At 41.7% G+C, this 22,882-nt stretch overlaps 1 protein-coding gene across 3 annotated transcripts; it reads right to left on the bottom strand.

The window, feature by feature from the left end:
• Positions 1–704: 704 nt before the first annotated feature.
• PTGER2 (prostaglandin E receptor 2) lies at positions 705–15,058 on the bottom strand. Of its 3 annotated transcripts, none has more exons than XR_006699549.3 (3): positions 13,979–15,058; positions 3,876–3,992; positions 705–2,078 (listed from the first exon to the last, which is right to left on the bottom strand). XR_006699549.3 is itself a non-coding variant. In XM_005561260.5 (3 exons), the coding sequence occupies exons 1-3, from the start codon at positions 14,819–14,821 to the stop codon at positions 1,845–1,847; spliced, it is 1,182 nt and encodes a 393-aa protein (XP_005561317.2). In that variant the 5' UTR covers positions 14,822–15,058; the 3' UTR covers positions 705–1,844. The 3 variants fall into 3 exon arrangements, 2 of the variants coding, with proteins under 2 accessions (XP_005561317.2, XP_005561318.2); XM_005561260.5 differs by lacking the exon at positions 3,876–3,992 and adding an exon at positions 3,309–3,413; XM_005561261.5 differs by lacking the exon at positions 3,876–3,992.
• Positions 15,059–22,882: the final 7,824 nt, after the last annotated feature.

Here is a 22,882-nt window from a genome sequence, read left to right as displayed (position 1 = left end):
GTCATCTGATAAAAGGAATCAATCTTCTAGATTCAAAGCAACTTCAGAATTTTATGTTTAGGAATTACCCATGGGCCTAATTAGTCCCATTTAGAATAATTTCTTAACTTTAGAATGCCTGGTGGACAGGGAAGATTTATTTATATGTCGAGATTTTAGTTAAATTTTGCCTGGCTTGTTTAAATTTGTAGAAAAGCAAACCACTTATTTATTCTTCTTAAGAGCTGATTTGACGTAGATTGTTTGTATCAAAATACACTGATGCCTAGATTGGTTCGAAATCATTCTAAGTGATCGTCTAGTTCTATAACTGCTTAAAGGAAATAGTTTTGGTAAACAACTCAATGAGACTTTGGAAAAAACAAGCATCTCTCTCTTCTTCTTCTTCTTCTTCTTTTTTTTTTTTTTAGGAGTGGCTATCCAATAATAACACTATGTAAAAAATAAGATGGTTCTACTAATTTAAGGATCATACTGGAAGGGTAAAAACTGGAGGAAAAAAATATCTTCTAATACCAAGTATTATAATGAATATTTTAAACTCTAATTTGCAACCACACTTTTAAAACCTGGCAACCACACTTTACGAATCTGCCAAATTAAATATAATTTTTCCACTTTGATCTCATTTAAATGGTACTATGTTTATATTAATTGCAAAATGTTATTTGAGGGACTTCATAAAATACTATTCCATTTTCAAATTTTTGTTTTATAGTTTATTTTTGTAACATTTCAGATGAGTTTACACAGTAACTATGATTAAACAGTGCAAATTCACTGAAATATTTTGATGCTGAGTTTACATTTACATGCCAAACATTTAGAAATATATTAAGATATGACTCACTGCTACATGGTTTCCCATATAAGATGAGTCAAACCATGTTCCCTAAATAAAATATAGACAGATGAATTTTGGTACAACACAGTCGTCTTATAAAGTCTATTTTACTCATGGCCCCAATATCAACATTAAAAGCGTTCCAGTATATCTGAAGAATGAACCAAAATTTTCAGTTTTTAATCCTAATATCTGGCTTCCTACATGGCCACGTATATCCTCCCCCAGAAATAGGATAAATAAAGAGTATTAATGAGAATTAACTGTCTTGAGACATTTCTATTATTTCTTGTTGAGAGAACCATTCCTAAAGTCTTTTTGATCACTATTAGCATATGGACGTTATAAAATAAATAACCTGACAACTTGACCTGTAGTTCCAGGAGGATGAGTAAACAAAACTGATGTTAACCGACTGAGTCCACTCTTGTAAGAATAGTACTGTAGTGACTCCCACATACACAAACATCACTGTAAACGGTGCCTATGATTTTCAACTTCATTGTTCAAATAAAGTGTTCACTAAGTGATCACAAGAAAGCAGGCTTGATTGCTTCCACATATCGACTTCCTAGAGACTACATACATATGAAGCTTAATCTGGTCTGGCTGTACACTATATGTTTATAACGGTAGTAGCAAGATTAAAATGGAAAATACAGTCACTATTTGGGGTTTCAAACAAATTACAAAACCACATGCTTTGTCATTCAACAGGAAAGCTTAAATCAAAAGGCAACTGGATCTTCAGTGCAGCCGATTGTTCCTCCAAAGGCCAAGTACCATGCTCATTGAGGGTAGGTTTTGTAGCTCCTTCTGACACTTTACATGAAGTGCCTTGTCAGCAGGTCTGTAGCCTTGACCACAGCTTAAATGTCTGTTTACTCCTTTTTATTAGGGCAGCTTCATTTTGTTTACATACAGTTTTCATTTCTCCAAGGAACAATTTCAAAATGATCTTCCAGATGCTATATAACTAAGAACTTTTAAACTACTGACCTCAAGGGTCAGCCTGTTTACTGGCATCTGACTGTGTAGAACAGGAAGTTTGTATCGTATCTTGTGTTCTTAATGAAATCCGACAACAGAGCACTGAACGCATTAGTCTCAGAACAGGAGGCCTAAGGATGGCAAAGACCCAAGGGTCAATTATTGAATTAATTGATAAAAATCTAAGAGCTTGGAGGTCCCACTTTTCCTTTCTGGAAGAGGTTTCATTCATATATGCAAAAATCTGTAAGACGCAAAGAGGAAAAATGATGTTAGTTTTACATCGTAGCAGTAGACAGGCTTAGATCCTATGTTATGTCTTGAGATTTAAAAGCAAAACCATGTTTTGTCTGTGGTAGTGGGGGGAAACGAAAGGTGGGTTGTGGGAATCTCACCTTTCTTCCTCATGTAAACTGTAACATAATGAATGTATTTTTTCCCTTTGAACTCAATGAAAGCATGTTTTCTGTGGAATGCAATTAACATTAACACTATGCACAATGTTCTGGTGTCACTGGGAATGGACAGAAATAAACTTTTCTTGTCACCTAGAATAGAATCTTTTAATAATATAAATAATAATGATAATATTAGTAGCTCCAATGTATCAATAACCTAATATATGTGTCATGAATTGTTCTGGGTACTAACCCTGCTTTATCTCTACTCCTTAGAGAAACTCTGAAACTTAGAGATTGTCTCTTTTTTACAGATAGGGAAGTGAACTTCAGGAAAATTAACAGCATGTTACATTTACTTCCAAATACTAAATCGAATGATCGCAATTCAGTGAGACAGGGTCTGCAATGGAACACCCTCAGGGGGAGTATGAGTTCTGGCCATTGGACTGGGTTTGAATCCTAGCTCTGTATATAGTTTGGGACCAATGGCAAGATATTAATAATGCACCTTTCTTCCTCAGTTTTGACATCTTTAAAATGGGTGATAATAATAACACACCCACTTCACAGAGTTGCTGAAAGGATGATAGGAAGTGATGTGTGTAAGCTACTTACATCAGTGCTCACATCATAAGTGCTCCACAGTGTTCATTGTTATTATCTCCATTTTACAAATGCAGACACTGGGGTATAGAAAATTAGATAATTTACTTAAGTACCCAGAGCTGATTAGTGGCCAAATCAGGATGCAAATTCCAACTCTCCTGATGGCAGTGCAGTGCTCACTGTGTGCTACATGCAGGCCTGTATTAGCAAAGGCCCCAGAACAATGTCCTGAACACTGGAAAGCTGACACGTCTTTACATGTGGACCAAACTGCTCTACCAGCTCTCAAACAATTTCTTAGATACTTAGGGAGCAACACAAATGTTTGGGCAGGTTGGAAGGAATGGAATAGTGCATCTTGATAAAGATCACACTTCCACAAAATTCACAGAAAAGAGGAAAACAAAGGTAGATCACACCTAGTCATTTAAAACCAGTGCTTTATAAGGCTCCAGGGTCTTTCTTACCAATGGCTTTAGAGACCTAGCCCCTCTTTTCTTCGCTCCCTTTCTGCAGAAGAAGGAGCAGTTTGTTTCCTTTCTCCTCGTACTTACTCCGCAGGCATCTGGCAACTGGATATACAAAGCAAATTGCAGAGAGGGCAAAGGGTAGTCATCTTCAGTTTGTTTACGTTAGGACAAGGGCAGGAAGGTTTGGCAGCCATAGGTGTTTATGCTGGAGAATCTTGGCATAGGGAGTGGAGAAAAGATTTGGCAGATGAGTGAGGAAAAAGAATTGATGATAGGTTTCCCAGATTACAGAGAGAAGGGGAAAACTAGGTGAGGAGATGCAATGGAGCAATAGTTTTCCTGTCAGTTAAACTATTTTGGATGAAAACTATACAGGCTGGTGTGTGAAAGGAGTGATTTGGAGGTAAGAAATTCAGGATAATGATGCACATAGGTCTATAGATTAAAACACATTCGTGATTACATATGCACACACATGTGTGCACGTGATGCATAACTGAGCACTCCTGTAGAAAGGGCCTGCAGCTGAGTTGATGATCTAGTTTAGCCAGAGAACATACTCACACTGAATTGGCCAGTAGAGAAGTGCAGAAAAGGCATAGCCTCTGGTGTTGCAGCTTCACACATTAAGATGAGTCAGGTTTTCAGGGGAGAATAACCCACATCAGAGTTCCTGAATGTCTTTAGAGCGTGACAGAATAATGAGAAGTGAAAAACGGTTGTAGAGGATGAAGCAATTCTGTACTGTTTCCTTTCCTTTTCATCTACTATGCTGGGTAATTTTGAGAATTGCTTAAAATTTGCATTTTGGGAGGTGACCAATATTTTGTAGAAGACAGCTTTTTTTTTTCTTTCTTTTTTTTTTTTGAGGTGAAGTCTCACTCTGTCACCCAGGCTGGAGTGCAGTGGTGTGATCTCAGCTCACTGCAACCTTTGCCTCCTGGATTCAAGTGATTCTCCTGCCTCAGCCTCCTGAGTAGCTGTGATTACAGGCACCCACCACCACGCCTGGCTAATTTTTGTATTTTCAGTAGAGACGGGGTTTCACCCTGTTGGACAGGCTGGTCTCGAACTCCTGACCTCAAGATCTGCCTGCCTTGGCCTCCCGAAGTGCTGGGATTACAGGCGTGAGTCACCGCGCCCAGCCAGTTCCTTCTTTATACTTGGAGAAGAGACATATTTCAGTGACCCTCAAAATTCTTGATGTAAGTTTTGTCTTCTACCTCCCCATTTTTTTCTTTTGGTTCTTGTCTTTTGCCTAGATTACTATATTTTTGATCTTACGGATACTGGGATTTTAAAAAGTTGTGGTAAAATAAATATAACATAAAATTTACCATTTTGCCATTTTCAGCTGTACATTAAATACATTTACATTGTGGTGCAATCATATTTTTTATATTTTCACTTTTCTGCATATTATGTTTTGATATCTTAAATTCCTCTTGGCCGGGAGAGACTGCCCCTCTAGGGGCTAGCTAATTTGTAGAGACAGCAAAGAGTTAGGCTGGGAGCATATCTGTGATACACAGACTAACCTATCCAGGGCCAGAACTCTTCTATCTAGCCCATACACCCAGAGGAAATATTTATTCTTCTGCTTTAATCATTCCAGTGCCAGGTATCAGGCAACTAGGGACCAACCCTATAGCTTAGAGCCCACTGAAATTATTCCACCTAACCAACCCTAAACTGTTTACCCTGCTCTGCCTTTCTTGTGGAAACCCCAATAAAGTCTTGGCCCAGATCCTCCCCACCCTCCTGCCCCTCTGCCTCCTAACTGAAACCGATGTTTCTTCGTGTGGCCTTGAGCGATCTGCCATGTCTGTGTTTTCCTGAACGTCTCCTGTGTCTCCTCTTGTGGATGCACTTGACTGCATGCACATAGAAGCACAAGGAACAGCAACCATCACTACCATCTCCAGAATTATTTTAATCATCCCAAATTGAAACTCTGTACCCATTAAACAATAACTGCCCATTCTCCTCTCCCTCCAGCCAGTCTTGAGTTTTGAATTAAAGGATGTCACAAAGGATATAAGATAATTAATAATATGTCAGTGATATTCAGCAATTCAGTTTCAGAGGTTGGTAGAAGTTATCCATCTTTTTGTATGCACTACCAATACATGAGAGAAGTACCAAGTGCTAATCCCAATGAATCAGTGAATTTTAATTCCTTAGGGCAGGCTCCCTCTACAGGGCTTTGTTAAGAAGGTAGAGCCTTGTTGTGACATTTACAAAGTGGCACAGATGAGAATTAGTGCTATTTTAGCATTGTCATGTATAGAAGCAGCCTCCCATAGAAAACTTCATTTTGGCACTGACCAGGTACTATTCTTTTGAGCTACTTTTCTATCTTTAATGCAACTACAAAATGGGTTCAGAATTTTAGAGCAAATGAGGGCTTTTTATTTGGCTGATCATTTAAATCACCTGAGGAGCTTTAAAAATAGGATGGGCACAGTGGCTCACACCTGTAATCCCAGCACTTTGGGAGGCTGAGGCAGGCAGGTCACCTGAGGTCAGAAGTTTGAGACCAGCCTGGCCAACATGGTGAAACTCCATCTCTACTAAAAAATACAAAAATTACCCAGGCGTGGTGGTGGGCACCTATAATCGCAGCTACTTGGGAGGCTGAGGGGAAGGATTGCTTGAACCTAGGAGGCGGAGGTTGCAGTGAGCTGAGATCGCACCACTGCACTTCAGCCTGGGTGACAGAGTGAGACTCTGTCTCAAAATAAATAAATAAATAAATACATACATACATACATACCTACATACATACATACATAAAAATATTCTGAGGCTTTTCTCCCTTCCCCAGATGTTGTGGGAAGTCAGGGACCCTGAACAGAGGGACTGGCTGGAGCCGCGGCAGAGGAACATAAATTGTGAATATTTCATGGACATTCATCAGTTCTCAAATAATACTCTTATAATTTCTTACACCTGTCTTACTTTAATCTCTTAATCCTGTTATCATCATAAGTTGAGGATGTGCATCACCTCAGGACCACTATGATATTTGTGTTAACTGTACAAATTGATTGTAAAACATGTGTGTTTGAACAATATGAAATCAGTGCATCCTGAAAAAGAACAGAATAACAGTGATTTTCAGGGAACAAGGGAAGACAACCATAAGGTCTGACTGCCTGCAGGGTCAGGCAAAATAGAGCCATCTTTTTCTTCTTGCAGAGAGCCTATAAATGGACATGCAAGTAGGGAAGATATTGCTAAATTCTTTTCCTAGCAAGGAATATTAATAATTAATACCCTGGGGAAGGAATGCATTCCAGGGGGGAGGTCTATAAACGGCCATGCTGGGTGTGTCTGTTTTATGCAGTTGAGATAAAGACTGAAATACACCCTCATCTCCTGCAGTACCCTCAGGTTTATTAGGGTGGGGAAAAAACCCCACCCTGGTAAATTTGAGGTCAGACTGGTTCTGTGCTCTCAAACTCTGTTTTCTGTTGTTTACGATGTTTATCAAGACAGTATGTGCACCACTGAACATAGACCCTTATCAGTAATTCTGCTTTTGCCCTTTGCTTTGTGATCTTTCTTGGACCCTTATCAGGAGTTTTTGATTTTGCCCTTGTCCTGTTTCCTCAGAAGCATGTGATCTTTGTTCTCCTTTTTGCCCTTTGAAGCATGTGATCTTTGTGACCTACTCCCTGTTCTTGCACCCCCTCCCCTTTTGAAATCCTTAATAAAAATTTGCTGGTTTTGCAGCTCAGGTGGGCATCATGGTCCTATCAATATGTGATGTCACCCCCGGCGGCCCAGCTGTAAAATTCCTCTCTTCGTACTCTTTCTCTTTACTTCTCAGCCGGCCAACACTTAGGGAAAATAGAAAGAACCTATGCTGAAATACTAGGGGTGGGTTCCCCCAGAACCCAGAGACTCTGACTTAATTAGTCTAGGCTGAGCCATGGGTATCAAGGTTTGCAAACTCCTCCAGGTAATTTTAATGTGCAGCCAGGGTGTGAGACATCCCTTTAGAACCTTATCTAAAACCTGGAATAGTTTAAAATTATTCATTTATCACACTTAAAAACAAAAGGCCCACTTAGGCCTGGTCAATCAAACAAAAGACTTTGAGCTTTCAGAATTCATTTCCTGATCATTAATATACAATCTGATTTTCCCTTGGAAATGGAATCCTCTAGAGATAGCAGCTAACATTTATTAAACACCTACTGTGTGTTAGGCATGGTGCCAAGCAATTTATAAGGCATATTTTGTTTAATATTTACACAAACCTACAAAGTATTATTATTCCCATGTTAGAAGGAAATGAAGGTTTAGAAGATCAATTACTTTGCATAGAATTACAGTCTGGGTAAGTAGAGAAAATGTGGAGTCAAACTGAATCCATGGGACACCACACTTTGCTTTTAGCCGCTACACACTCTGCTGCCATCTATATAAAAAGCCTGTAATGTAAAGCTTCGCATGAAATTCACAAATGTCTGACCACATTATGGGTTTGGAGGAGATTTCTCTTCAAAGATGTCACAAAGATTTATGGATATCATGGTTCCTGTTTATGGACTGAAAAGCCATGGCTATTGCTAAGTAGCTACTTAGCTTTCACTGGGACTTCTTTTTCCTCCACACTTTTCCACAGTTAAATTGCAAGCATAGATTGTTATATGGTTATCTGCCTTCTGAAAGACACTAAGATGTCCTGACTATAGACTTTGCCTAATTTATTCTTTAAAAAAAACATTTTGTGGGGAGATTATTTTTGAGGTATATGATGCTTTAATGAAATTCCTTTGCCCGAATCACAGGTGCTTTGTGGTAGAGGGAAACAGAAGCCTATTTTCTTTCAGTAGGAAAAACCAGATCCGTGTGGCTGCAGGACTAGAGTGTCCTTTGCTCTGTGCTTCTCAGAACTGGAAACAAAAAAAGAGCAAATGCTAAGGTTTAGACCTCTGGGCCTATTTATTCCAAGATGGTGGCTCTTAACTCTTTGACAAACTGATGGACACTATGAACCATCTACCCACGACTCATACAAACATATAAACTCATATAAACATTTTTGCAAATGATTTCAGGCAGAAAATCCATGCACTTTCCATGCAGCACAGGTTATGGACCCTGCTCTAGAGGAACTTTCCGCCTTTTCTAAATGTACTTACCAGATCCCTGGCCCTTCCCATCACATATATGTCCCAGCTGCAAGGTTCATAGGTTTAGTTTTCTGTTAGGGGCAGTTTTAGGTAGCAAAATATTCTCAGAAAAATGGAGCTTAGTATACCTTGATAATGTAAACTGAGGCACAATGGACTTGAGCTCAAGATAAGGACAGGGAGTAGAGGGTCAGAAACTTCAAAATAGGTCAGGAGAAGCCAACTGAGCAGACCAAGTTGCAGATTAACTGGGTCTTAAGCCTCTAGCTGGAAAGAGACCTGTTGATTGCCTTCCCGAAACACTGTCTCACCATTTCTATTCTTTTTTTAAACTTAATACTGTGATTGGTTTTTGATATGCCAAAGAAGAAATATACCATCTCCAGAAGCTGTTTCTCTTTAAGCTGAGAACCTGGCCTAAACCATCTGAGATAGCAGTGAGGACCCACTTGACCAAAGGTGTGGACATGATGCACAAATTCTCTTTTGGGGAAAGAAATAAGGTTCCTTGTGTTTACATTTTTAAAACCAGTGTAATTGTGTCTTTATTCAAATCACTATTCATAATATCAAATGGCAAAGGAGAAAAGATGTCAAGTGAAAACACTCATATAGAGGAACTTTCTCTTAAAAGATCATGTGTATTAAAACTGTCTCATCTATCCCCAAACACATCATTAATGATGTTTAAATGATAAAGGGCCTTCCAGTTGTTTATGGACATTAACTTAAACTATCACCAGGCAAAGTTCATTGTGGTTATACTTAGAGATGTCTGTAGAGATGTCTGGAGTTCTTTTTCATTCCTACCAGAATTGTTATATTTTGCATGTATGTAATCTACCAATGTCATATCAGCTTTTCAACCCCCAATCACGTTATATTTTACATAATGAGTACCACAAATGAACAAGAAACTCTAGTACCGTTTACTGGAGTTTGTTTTGTATTGCCAAGATCAGATTTCCACTAATCAGATTTACCTAGAAGTTATAACCCTAAATAACTTCTAAAATTGGAGAGCTTTTAGTATGAGTCAATGGTTTACTCTTGAAATTTTAGAACTGAATAAAAACGCCTAAGCACTTTATCCTCATGGCATGTGGAAAACAGTTTAAAATGGCCAGAAGCTATCCACAATTAGAAAAGTGGTGAGAAAGGGGCATGATATGAGTTGGATATGAAGACACAACCAGTATCTGAGGCAAGAATAGAGATCTCATATATTTCCTGTGTTCTGTTCCATTTCAGGAAAAGAGTTTCTATTTATCTCTGTAAAATGATGGCAATAGCTGATTAACATAAGGAGAAATTTATTAATTTATACAATATCCCTTTAGTGAATAAACAGTTTGGAATATGTTGTTGGTTCCATGCAGAATTTCATATTGGGCAGCCAAAACAATGTCATTTCCCAAACACCACATGGTTTTTGATCACTTAAGAGAGGTTTTATTTGTTCTGATGAAAGATTTTATGTGAGGGATAATCTGATTATTTCTTAATTTAGACCAGCATTTACATTAGCCAATCTCCTAGAATCTGAGTCTCAGCTTTTTGTTTCATAGGTCTGTGGAGAAAAGAAAGGGAACCACATAGTTGGTCCCGGCTCAGCTCCCTTGAGCTGACATGAAGAAAAAGGTCCTTGCCATTTTATTTTTAAAGCTAACTAGTTGGAATTAAGAGGCAAAGTGTCCAGATATTTATAATAGTCTCATAGCTCTTTTATGAAATCTTAGTTAATCTCATCTGTTACCCCTGAAATGAGTACTTTCTCTTGGATAGTGTTGTGGTTAGGTTAATTGGCTCAGTGCTTAAACTGACTAGCTTTGAATCCCAATTCCGCCACCCATTAGCTGTGGGACACAGCGTGAGTCATTTGCCTTGTCTGTACAATAGAAATCATCATACTATTTCCTATGGTGTTGTGAAGATAATGGGTTAATGCAAAAGTTAGCATTCAAAAGTCTTATTTTGTGGTTGATAATAATGATATATGAGGTTGAATTGGACTTCACTTGAAGGGACTGGGCCTTTAAAAAAAATTTACAGTTTTACTTCCAAAATTTTGGAAGCCCTAGACTGGCATCTTCGGAGGAAGCAGTAATTCCAACCTGCCCAAACTTTGGGACAATGCTTGACATTAGTAGTTCCAGGTTTCTGAATTCCCCCATTCCCCTCCTCTGTCCACTACTGGAGTGCTGTGGAATAGACTGGTGTCCCACTGGGTATAGCTGTCCTCCTTGTTGCCAGTGGTTTGGTCCACTTTTGAGGGACATAGAAAGCAGCTTGTTATCCTGAGGAAGGAGTGGGAAGAGATAAAGTAGATTGCTACTATTTTCTGGGATACAAAGAAGAAACTTACTTGGAACAGCTTATTAATAATTATTTTACATAACTAATATTTTGAATTGATAATATTTTAGATATATTGGGTTAAATAAAGTATATAATTCAATTAATTTTCTCTGTTTCTTTTTACTTTTTGTTATATGACTACTAGAAAATTTAAAATTCCGTTCGTGGCTTGCATTTGTGGTTCACACTGTATTTCTATCAGATCACGTGCACTCCGTTAGAGAAGCAGAAACACTTCTGAAGGCAACCATAAACCTTTGCTTCTAGAGCCCCCTGTTAGGACATGTGGAAATGATTCCTGCTTCAGGTGTGAGATTGGTATAGGCCACTTCTGACCACAATTTTAGTGTAGGCCAAGTAGAAGAAAAGGACTTGGAGGAAAAAGCAACTTCCCCTGGAGGCACATGCCAAGGATTCTGAACAGCGGAATGTATGAACCAAACAGTAGCCATAAGCTTGAATTTTCAGATAAGCCCTTCAAGAAATAACTTAAAATCAAGATAGTACAGCATTTCGTAAAGCTTAAAGTGCTATGTAAGTGAAATATACTAGCAATTATTCCCAATAATCTATTGACAATAAAAGCCATCAGTGGTCAATATAAATTTTCTTATTAAGAGGTGACAATGCTTCACCTTTCCATTTTGTGTCGAGTTCATCTGGATATGGTGTCATGGTAGTTCCAAGAACGGAAGTCAGGGAGGCTGGCTTTCTGATTACTTTCACACTAGGATTTTCTCCGGCTCTTTGGGAATCTTTGCCATGAATATATGCGGAAGCAAAAGGAATTTGCTGATAGTGTCAATGCTTAGGGGTGGCTTGGGGGAGCAAAAGCCCCTTCATAGTCTCCATCTGGCCCCCTTAAGCCATAAACAGGAAATAGAAATAAAAACACAGCTTCAAAGCAAAGCTCCTACTCCCTCAACACCTTTTAGCCAGACTTCTGTCGCAAAGCCCCTTCTATCTGGCAACTCTGGAGCAGCCCTTGGCCTAATATTAACGGAGGGAGGGAAAACAATTTCTATATCTATATCTATATCTATATCCACACACATGTATTTGAATTTACAGAAACATATGGCAGTGATGGAGTTCTCATGGTAAAAGGCCTATTTACATGAAAACAGGGCAACCTGTTGGAAACCACTGCCTTTATTTAAAAAAAAATACAGTTTAGGCAATGGGTCAGTCATGGTCAAAGAGGAGACCTTTTTCCTCTTGCTCATGTAGGAAAGAGACTAAAAATCATTTTCACAAGTGTGTTATCACCCCACAAGTGTGTTATCACCCCAAACCCATTCCCAGGCTATTTAAGTAGCTGATGGTGGGGGATGTTTTTATAAATACACTCACAAATGACAGATAAAACCCTAAGAACTGATATCTTAATTCCCACCACCCTAAGACAGTCTTTCAGGAATAGTTTCTGATTCCCGAGCTGAATGCAAAGCTGTTTAGTGGAACTTGAAATGCTTCCTTTCATAGATATATGTTCTGCATCCTAGTCCTGACCTTCAAAAGCTGATTTAGCTCCTAACATCATCAAAAGCTCCTACTAGTAAAATAAATCAAAAGCATGTAAGCCATGTGGGTTTCTACATCACAGCGTTTCTGTTTCATAAACTCCCGTGCTCAGAGTGGTATGGGAGATGCAGCCTCCCACAGTCCGACTTCATTTTATAAGAGGGCGTCTTTGAATATTCCATCTCATTCCCTCAAAGCAACCGATTCAGAACAGTTTCTGCCCTGACAGAGGATGGGGTAGAAGGGTGAGGACAGTGGGGACCAGGGAGAAGAGAACGTAGCTAAGAAAGGGAGTTAACTGGGCTGGGGAGGAGAGAATCATATTCAGGCTTTTGGGACCCTGTGTCCCTTCCCATTCCTGAAGATGAGCACATGAAGATATAAGAAGCAGTAATGGAGGCAGGAGATAGGATAAAGTTACTTCTCCTCCAGCTTTTACAGGTCAGACCTGTTAATAGTAGGCCCTGCCCATCTCTTTTATTTTCTCCAAGATTGTGGCAGGTGGAAGTCACTATTAACTGCTTTGATGCTGCAGCAGCAGTCTAGCTCTTCTGAAGATTAGGAAGTGGAGTTGCCACAGCTCCCAATTCCTAGCCCCTGTAAGAGGCCAGCACATTCTCAGACATATTCCAGGCTCAGCTAAAAGGTTACACTTCAGGAGACTTGAACTCACAGCCTCATATCATTTAGCAGTTAGTTAGCATAAACTAACTGCTAAAGTTGCCCCAAATCAAGGCAGCATGATGCCAGGACTTGATCTCTTGTCCTTCAGTCCCCCAGGTAGCCCCACTCTTCCCTTCCTGAGATGGACCAGCCATTCCTGCATGTAGCTTTGTGCTCAAGTGCATGACTGTAAGCTGAAGGACACCTGTGTGTATTTCTGACAGTGACATTAAGAGGGTGTTTTGCAAGATATTACAAATGCTTAGCAAAGTGTTCCTCCAAGTATTTCCTCTAGTTATCATTATGGTTTTATAAACTTTCATGGCCACAAAGAGTTCCATTCAAATATATAAATTGGGAAACCTATAAACTGATGTTTGTTGGACTTTTAGGACAAATAACAAATGCTCTAAATTTCTGCATCAGGGACCTTTCTCATCTGGGACCATTTTCAATGGCAGCTGGAATGTTATGGGTTGGGTACTACATTTTGCCCTGGCAGGAACAGAAGGCAAGCATGGAGAACTAGTGGAGAACAGTGGGTGAGAGGTACAGGGCAGCAAACTGCAGCTCCAGGTCATCAGGTTGGAACAGTGACAGCCATCCTAAGGTGGAAGGGGCTGCCTCTTTCTCAATTACTAAGCCAAGACAGGCAACGGCGAGAAAGGGACACCGCACAGGGCTAGGATGAGGAGATTGGCTGGCTTAGCTGAGGCCCAGGACTCCCTTTCGGACGGTCTGTATTACTGTATATGAAACTAGCCTAGCAATGCCCATAAGCCAGGATTGAGGGAGGAAGGAAGTGGGTTAAAGAGGAGGGGAAGTGAGTGGGGAAGGCTACAGATCTTTACAAATTAGGACATATTTTTACAAGTTGCAAAAAGTTTGTAGGGTGGTGGAAAGAGTGGAGGCGTCAGGGGAGAGCATGAGAAGGCTGAGCAGAGCTGGGCTGTGGAAACGTACGGAGTGACTTACCGTGAAAGGCAAAGAGCAGACGGCGAAGGTGATGGTCATAATAGCCAGGAGAATGAGGTGGTCCGTCTCCTCCGCCATGGACACCCTTTCCCCTCTCCTGCGGGCCCCGGGGCCGCCCCGGCCACTGCCCAAGGAAGGTCCGCAGCGGCTTCTCCGACTTCGGCGATGCATGCGGATGAGGTTGAGAATGACACTGAAGTTGCAGGCGAGCACCGCGACGATGAGAAGCAGCAGCAGGGTGGCGTACAGCTGCAGGTAAGCGGTCCGCCCGTGCCGGATGAAGCACCAGGTCCCGGGGCAGTACTGGACGTACTGCCCGTAGTCCAGCAGCGGCAGCGAGCAGAAGAGCAGGGAGACGGCATAGATGGCGGGCAGCACCGCCAGGCCCCCGGAGCGCGAGACGCGGCGCTGGTAGAAGTAGGGGTGCCCGATCGAGAGGTAGCGCTCCAGGGCCATGGCGAAGAGCATGAGCATCGTGGCCAGGCTGAAGAAGGTCATGGCGAAAGCGAAGTAGGTGCACGCGCGGCTCTCGGGCGCCAGTGCCACCAGGGTCTGGTTCCGCGCGTAGGAAGCTAGTACCACCGGGCTGATAAGGCAGGTCCCGAGCAGGTCGGTGAACACCAGCTCGGTCACCAGCACGTGGAACAAGGAGAGGGAGCTCCTGCGGCCGGCGCTGCACCCCGTGTCCCCCCGCCAGCGGCGCGCCAGCAGCGCCAGTGCTATGAGGTTCCCCAGCACCCCGGCCGAGAACATCACGGAGCTGATGGCTGGGCTTTCGCCCGGGGGAAGCCACTGTCGCGTCTCGCAGTCCTCAGGCCAGGAGTCATTGGAGGCATTGCCCATGGTGGGGTGCCTGGAAAAGAGATGTGTCGTCCTCTCCCGGTCTTTACCTGGGAGGAAGACAGTCTGAGAGCCGGAGCGTTCCGAGACTCAGAGGAAAAACGGGAGGGACGGAAATCCAGAGCCCCCTTCCCGCACCCAACGCGCCGACGGCGGCTTGCCCTGGGTCTCCCGCCGCGCGCCGAGTGGCGGCTCGGCTGCTGCATCCGAGCGGCGCTCGAGGCTCCCGCGCCTACCCGCGCAGGCCAAGGCCGGGAGCCAGAGCCTAGGGGAGCCGTCGTCTCCGCCCCCACATCGTCGGGGGGCGGGCCCAGGAGCGCTGGCCAGGCCTTGTAAGTGCGAGTGTCCGCGAGCTGCCGGGGAGGCAGGACGCGTCACACTGGCGGGGGCGTTCCGAGTCCCTGGGGCGCGCCGGCGGGGATGGAGAGAAGGCGTCTGAACACCCGCGGGGCGCGGCACTGGGCAGAAGCGCACGTGTTGCCGTACTGGAACTGTCCTCAACCTGCCGGAGAGGCATTTCTCGCACGGCAGTCTGACCTCGGCTGGGAAGCGTTAAGCCCCAGCAGCGAGCTGGGAGGGAGTGCAGGAGCACTTGCGGGGTCGGCGCAGAATGCACAGAAGATCGGGGCAAAGAGCAAAGCAAAGAGACTCACCAAACAATGAAGTTAGGAGAATCCAATCCCATGAAAAGAGCGAAACAAGGGAATAACAGTCCAAAGGCAGCTTGAAGTAAGACCAAAATGTTTTGCTTTGTTTTTTACCATTCCCAGGAAGATACACTAAGAGGTTGGGACAAAAACTGGGAGGAAGTGTAAAGCAAGTGTGTCCATCCAAGGAACCAAACCACGCAATGAGCACCACCGAGCGGCCTGTTGCACTGCCCCTTTGATTCGGTTACTAGCATTTCACCTTTTCCTATGTCAACAGCATAAAGAACAACCACTTGGTTAAGCAACCATCAAAGAAAAAAAAAAAGGAATGTTTCTTGTAATTGTACAGAATTGTGTTTGTGGATACATGAAAACCATTGCACATCACTGTTCTGTCCTTAAGCTCAGCTCTGTAAGAAAATGTTGATATTTTGTTTAGCCGTTTATCTTTACGTGTTCTGTTAACCACGTAGTATCCCTCCAGAAAGACTCGTTCCTGGCAAAGTGTATTGGTAAGTGGCCAGTTTCAGACTGTAGCTGACAGTAATGGTTTCCTACCACATATTGTCATAATTGCATAGTCGTGAAAATGAGCTGATACTTAAAACAAAACAAAATCCAGTTTGGCAGACAACATGGGTAATTGTGTTCTGTAAGAAATCACATTCACTTGGGGAAGGGAGGCCAACTGGGAAGTGAAGGGTCTGATCTGCCTAGGGAACTGGCAAGAAGACAGTCATCACGTGGGAGGAAGCAAATTGCCTGCTGAAGAACCTATCTTGCTATAGCCTGCTTACTCTCCATGAATATTTTTTGCCAACTTTGATGATTCTGGCCTGGGGATTGAAATGTGGAGTGGGGGGTCCCACTAGGACAAGCATAATTTACTGGATCGCTTGCAAAGTTTACAGGCCTGTTTTCACATATCAGCAGCCACTGCCTCAATCCCTAAACTTCTTATGGCATGGATTCCTAGGAAAGAGGATCTTAACTCCTACAGTTTTTCTTTCAAGCTGTAAACTCTGCAGGTCAGTAACAACTTACCACTAATCTTTGCCTCCATCTCTGACTATTCCCCTACTCCAACTTTCCCCCCATCTCACCCCAAGCAATGGGGAAACATCAAACTTAAATTAGAAGTATTTCTTAATAGGAAAACACTATGAGTCTGGTTTATAGCATTCTGCACTGCAGTTTTACTATTAAATAAGGGATTTTTAGATTCACTAAATTTGCACAGTGCTTATTTCCAAATATTTTTATACCTTTTTAATTTTCATAAGGCCCCTCACAACAAAAACCTACTATTGAACCTTTCCTATGTATTTGTCTCTAGCTTTTCTTTGGATGGGTACCTGGTGGCAGGCCGGCCCCTGGTTTTTATGAATACCAGAGCAAGAGTGCAATTGAAGATCCTCCCTCAGGCCCCTGCCCCTTTGTCTTCCTAACCCCTGACTCAGTGTTGCACCACAAGGAGTCTTGCACAGAAATATGTGGCCAGTATACTTCTTGATAACCAAGCTCTCTCCCAAAAGCCACCTCGGTCTTGGGAATACGTACCTCAAACATGCAGTTGACCCTTGATTGGGTGGACCTAGGGAAGATGCCTGATCAAGCCCTGGAAGCAAGTTATGGGACCAATATTTGAGCAGGAAATTTCATGATCTCAGGTACCTGGAAGGTGGTCTAGAATGGAGGGTGAATGGGGTCTGGGTGAGTAGTGCCCTGAGGGTGTCTCACCTGTGGTAAGGTATGTAACAAGAGGAAGACTAGAGTGGACCCTATAAATCTTGGGGGGCCGGTATCCTATTAATTGCTGTGCTGCTCAGCATTACTTGTTCAAATTACTCCTTTTAATTGCTTCCAGCGTTTGGACAGAATACATACGTGTGTGTGTGTGTGTGTGTGTGTGTGTGTGTGTGTGTGTGTGTTTGGTTTAGCAGTTCTGGTATGTTCCATGTTGCTAGATTGCTGAGTAGTGCTGAGTAGGAGGGTTGATAAGTTTGCTGTCGCTACATAGCAACTGGATCATCATATTTGTTCCTTTAAGTGCAAGTCTAATCTTGCTTGTCAGTTACCCTCAATTAATGTTGTGGTTTAAAAGCTGCTTCTTCCCATTTCTAATTTTAATGTCAACATCTTGATACAGTTTCAGTTTACATAGAGCCTAGAGTTTCTTAACAGAAAACAGATTAACACCCTCAGTTCTAGAATTGAGCCATATAACTTTGCTAATTGTTTAGTTCATGTTTGTGGGGCCATTGTATGTGGGGAACACTATGTGATGGTTAATTTTATGTGTGGACTTGACTAGGCCATGGGCTGCCCAGGTAGCTGGTTAAACTTGATGGCAGGGTATGTCTGTGAAAGTGTTTCTGGAGGAGATTAGTGTTTGAGTTGATGGGCTGAGTAAAGCACATGCCCTCCTCAGTGTTGGTGGGCTTCATCCAATCCATTAGGGCTTGAATAGAACTAAAAAGGTGGGGGAAGGTGGAATTCACTCTCTGCCTCACTGCATGAGTTGGGACATTGATCTTCTGCTGTTGGCACTCATAATTTTCAGGCCTTCAGACCAGGACTGGAATCTACACTATTGGCTCTTCAACTGTCAGACCTTCAAACTTTGTCACCAGCTTTATTGGGTCTCCAACTTGTACATGACAGATTGTGGGACTTCTCAGCCTCCATAATTGCATGAGTCGATACTTTATAATAAATATCTCTCTATATATCCATCCCACTAGCTCTGTTTCTCTGGAAAACCCTGACTAATACACACTTCTTAAAGTCTAAAGTTCATAGTGTTCATTTGTGTATCCATGAACTCAAAGGACTGTGGAAGGTGAGTTACTTCCTCTAGGTCATTCTTCAAGAGAAAGCAAAGATAAACATGAAGGAAAGGAGAATTGCTTGGGCAGAAAGCTAACAATTCTTGTTCATAGTTCTATTGATGTTACTTTCCTTGTTCAAAAGATGAGTTTAAATTTATATTTTATGATTCCTATGCATGCATGAATACTTTTTTTTTTTCAAATTGAGTTCTAAGAACACCATCTGTGTCCTGTAGTATTCGAGACAAGGTCTACACCACTTCACGGCAGGAAGCAGAAGCCACCAAGAAAAGAGGCAGGATTTATTGGAAGCACACAGTTGTAGTTCACTGCCCACTGGGGGTCTATTTTTTTTCTCACTAAGAAGTTCAAAGGTTGTAAGCTGGTTGAACTTCCAGGAGCCAGGCTGCTTCTTCCTCTAGCCCTGTGATTCCTAGTAATGCTGGCTTTGTGTCTCCATGCTTTTCCCATGTAGCTAGCAGCTGCTGCCTGTATCAGTCAGGATTCAACCAGAGAAACAGAGCCACTACGAGTGATTTAAAAAACATGGAATTTATTATTAGGCACTAGGCCTGCCTGGACCAATATTGTAGCTACTAGCCACATCTGGCTACTTAAATTTAAATTAATTAACATTAAATAAGTGTAACAACTTAGCTCCTCTGTGGCACTAGGTACGTTTCAAATGCTCAATAGCCACATGTGACTTGTGGCTATCATACTGGGCAGCTCAGGTATAAAACACTTCCATCATCACAGAAAGTTCTACTGGACAGTGCTGCCCTAGACGTTGCAGGATGAGACCTGGTGGAGGAGTCCTGGCATGGCTGTTTGTTATCTTTGGTTCTAGTGTTGAGTCTGAAGTCACTATAGGTCAGCCAGGATTGCAGTCAGAGTAGAAAGTTAGATGTGGATGATAGAGGGAACAGACTGGAATCTGTGAGAACAAACTGGAATTCATGAACGACTGAAGTCCTTTAGGACAGGCTGGATCTACAGGTGTCTCTCACTACCTCCAGCCTCAATAATACAGGTGTCCTGCAAAACATGCTGGCACCCTTTACCGAGCTACAGATGCACTTGGCTTAGGACTTTAAGAAGCCATAGGAGGTGATCTGGCGGGAGCAGGAGGAACTGTGAGGCTTGCTCCTGCTCATGCCAGCAAGGTGAGGCAGCAGGTCAGTGACAATGTGTGAGAACTGCCAATGTTCCTTACACCTTGTGTTGTCCTTTACAGCATAAAAACCATGGCTGCTGCTTGGCTGCTGCCTCTCAGATCTCATGCAATATTTCCCTTGTGGCCAATGCTGGAACTATGGGAGGATTCTGGATAACAGATGCTGCTTACACCAACACAATGCAAAGCCAACACACTGTCCTACAGGTCTAGACATCAAGTCTACCTGGAAGCCAGGGGCAAAGGAGAGACAGTGCCAGTGAGCTTGCTCTCTCGTGCCTGTTTCTTCCATCAGGAAAGCAAAAGGCTTTCTAGAAGCATCCAGATAGACTTCCCTCTGTCTTTTTAGCCAGAATTTGGTCACATTGTCATCCCTTAACTCCAAAAAAGGCCTACAGAAGGGCTGCTGAGTTTTTCCAGCCTCTTCTAGAGTAGAAGCAGGGAAGGGAGAGGAGCTGGGCATGGCTATCGAGTTAGTCATCCAAAGGGGCCTACTGCAGATCTGCGTGGTGCATTCGCCATCACTCCCCTACTGATAGCCAGAGAAGAAGCTCAAGAATGCCTATTCCAAATCCCTCATTTGCATGTGAAGAAATGGAGGCATTGAAAGATGAAGTGGCTTACTCAAGGACACACAGAGTTAGTGCAATATATCTGGGAGTATGGTAGCCAAACCATCTTATTTATGCTCCAGGCCACTATATATTGCACATACTGCCCATTAAAAGCCAGAAAGAAGTACATGACAAGATCCTTATCCTCAGCACGAGAACCAAATCACTCAACAAAATTGAAGTCTTACTTTTTGTTTGATGGTAAAGTTTGGAAAGATTGCGCACATCCAGTATGATCAAAGACATAGAGAAATGGGTTCGTTGTTGGTGACAGTGTGAGTGCAATATTTATATGCATAAGGATTTGCATAGAACAGCATCTATAAGGATGTTCAACAAAATATTAATAGTAATTAAATGGTACTTTCTTCCTTATACCTGTCTGTTTTGGTTGATTTTTCTGTAAGTATATATTACCTATATATTAGAATGCAAGGAAGCTGATTTTTGTTTAGAAAAAAATTGTCATCATTGGAGGACATGGTCTTCATACTTGGTAGAAGGCAGGGACTTAGATGTTAATGATTTAAATTCTCTTCCAGTTCTACTCTTTAAAGAGTGGGCAGGTCATGTCAGTTGTTTGAAGCCAATCAAGAGGATTGGAGATGCTATCCTTATACTTTTTACAAGGGTTTTACAACTGTCATGTTTACTTGAAGATTGGAAATCATTACACATTATGCGTCGTTTCTATCAAAATAATACCTTCCTTCACCTCAAGCAACTACTTTGACATTAGATTATTGTCATCCCTGAATGTCATTGCTTAATCCAGTTTTGACACTAGCATTGCCAGGAAGTTCCTCTTTCCTAAAGGTGGTAACTAGTCCACCAAAATGTAAAAAAAAAAAAAAAAAAGTCAATAGAAACCGACTTCCAGATAACCTGGATTTTGAATTTAATAAATATGTTCAAAGAATTAGAGAAATTGTCAATGGACAAGTAGGGAATCTCAGTAGAGAAATGGAAACTCTAAAAAGAATGCAAAGGAAATCCCAGAATTAAAATTTACAGCAGGTTGGAGTTGGCAGAAGAGTGAACTTGACGACTAGTAATTTCTTTCCATGTCCTCATTACTTCTGCACTCATGGGAAATATTCTCACTATTTCCATACCGTGTAAGGCTTAGAGAATTATTGTTTCCTCCTGCTCTCCCTGTTTATACCCAAGTGAGGCATAGGTTTTCTACGATGTCAGATCCCTGAAACTCCTCTGAGATTTGGGAGTACAGGGCCACTTTTTCAAGAAATCTCTGTATTAATATCTAAGCTCTCCTTGTTCTCTTGAGCTTCACCCTCTCTCCTTCACTGGCTGAGGAATTAGATGGGGGGAGATGTGGTGAAACTTTGCTATTCTTCATTTTCTGTCATCTGGGCCTCCTCTAAGCCTAGGCTTTTGAAAGTCATAAGCCAAGAATTGATACCTGTGTTCTTCAAGGTCTGTTATATTGTTCTTTCTCCAAGGGAGTAAGCAGAGAACACTCTAGCTGCTGCTAAAACTGGGGAAAGCTCTGGAGTAGCAGCAAGTACTGGGCAAAAAGTACAGAGGTTAATATGTCAAATTATTATCTGGCTACATTTGCTTTCATGTAGGTGTGTATGTGTATCCAAGGTTCAGTGGAACACACTACAACCTCACAGGATTGTTTGAGAAACAATTTGATAAAGTCTTTGCAAAACCCTGAGTCAATAAAAAGGGCTTTACAAATGGATGCAAGAGTACAACAGTTCTCTTGTCCTCAGTCAGGAAATATCAGACAGGTAAATCTACAACACTCCTTATTAGTGCCAGGAGTTAGATCAAACAAGTTACCATGCTCATGTTAGGAAGGCAGATTTCCTGTGACCCTAATTTCCTTTCTAAGATTGATAGAGGATACAGAATGCCATTTAATCATGAAAATTCTTTTTCTTAGAGAGGTTTGCTTTCAAGAACAGAATGAACTGTGAGGTAGAACAACACATATAACACCAAAAGCAAGGCTATGGTTATTTAGTTTGTTCTTATAAAGTAACAACTCGTTATAGAAAAATTTTAAAAAATAGAAGGAAAAAAGTCACCCATGAATTGTCCTTCAGAAATGGTAACTTATAACATTTTGATGGGTTTCCTTCCACTTTTCTTCTATGCATTGTTTTTCATAGTTATGATAACATTGCATATAAAATTTTATTTACTGCTTTTCAAAAACTTAACATTATAATAACTTATGTTACATATATGTTTGAAAAGTCTTAAAAATATGTATGTCCTGAGACCCAAAAGTTGCATTTCTAGAAATCTATCATATTGATTTCTATATTTACTGGGGATATATTTACTGAGGCAGCATGGTATAGTTTTAAGAGCATGGGCTTTGGAGTCAGATTGCTATGAAATCAAATTTTAGCTCTGTTCTTAAGCAAGTTACCTCACTTCTATGTGCCTCCATTTCCTTATCTGTAATATGGGGATAATAGCAGTACCTGTAATACTTCATAGGTTGCAGTTGAACCCAGGGTCTGGCCCATAGAAAGCATTTAGCAGGTGTTAGCTATTTTAATATTGAGCACTTATTATGTGCCAGGCCCTGAGGGACCATGCTGACATGGTCTGGGCCCTAAAGAAGCTTATAATAATAATGATGACAAAACCACAGTTTATTAAGGGCTCGTTACATTCCCCAAACTGCTAAGGGCTTCATATGCATTATTTCATTCATCTTATTTATTTCTTTTTTTAGAGATAGAGTCTCATTTTGTCACCCAGGCTGGAGTGAAGTAGCACAATCATAACTCATTGTAGCCTTGAAC

This window comes from Macaca fascicularis, chromosome 7, assembly GCF_037993035.2.
Source record: "Macaca fascicularis isolate 582-1 chromosome 7, T2T-MFA8v1.1".
Lineage (NCBI taxonomy): Eukaryota > Metazoa > Chordata > Mammalia > Primates > Cercopithecidae > Macaca > Macaca fascicularis.
Note: the sequence above shows the minus strand (reverse complement) of the source record. Positions and strands in the feature narration are given on the sequence as shown.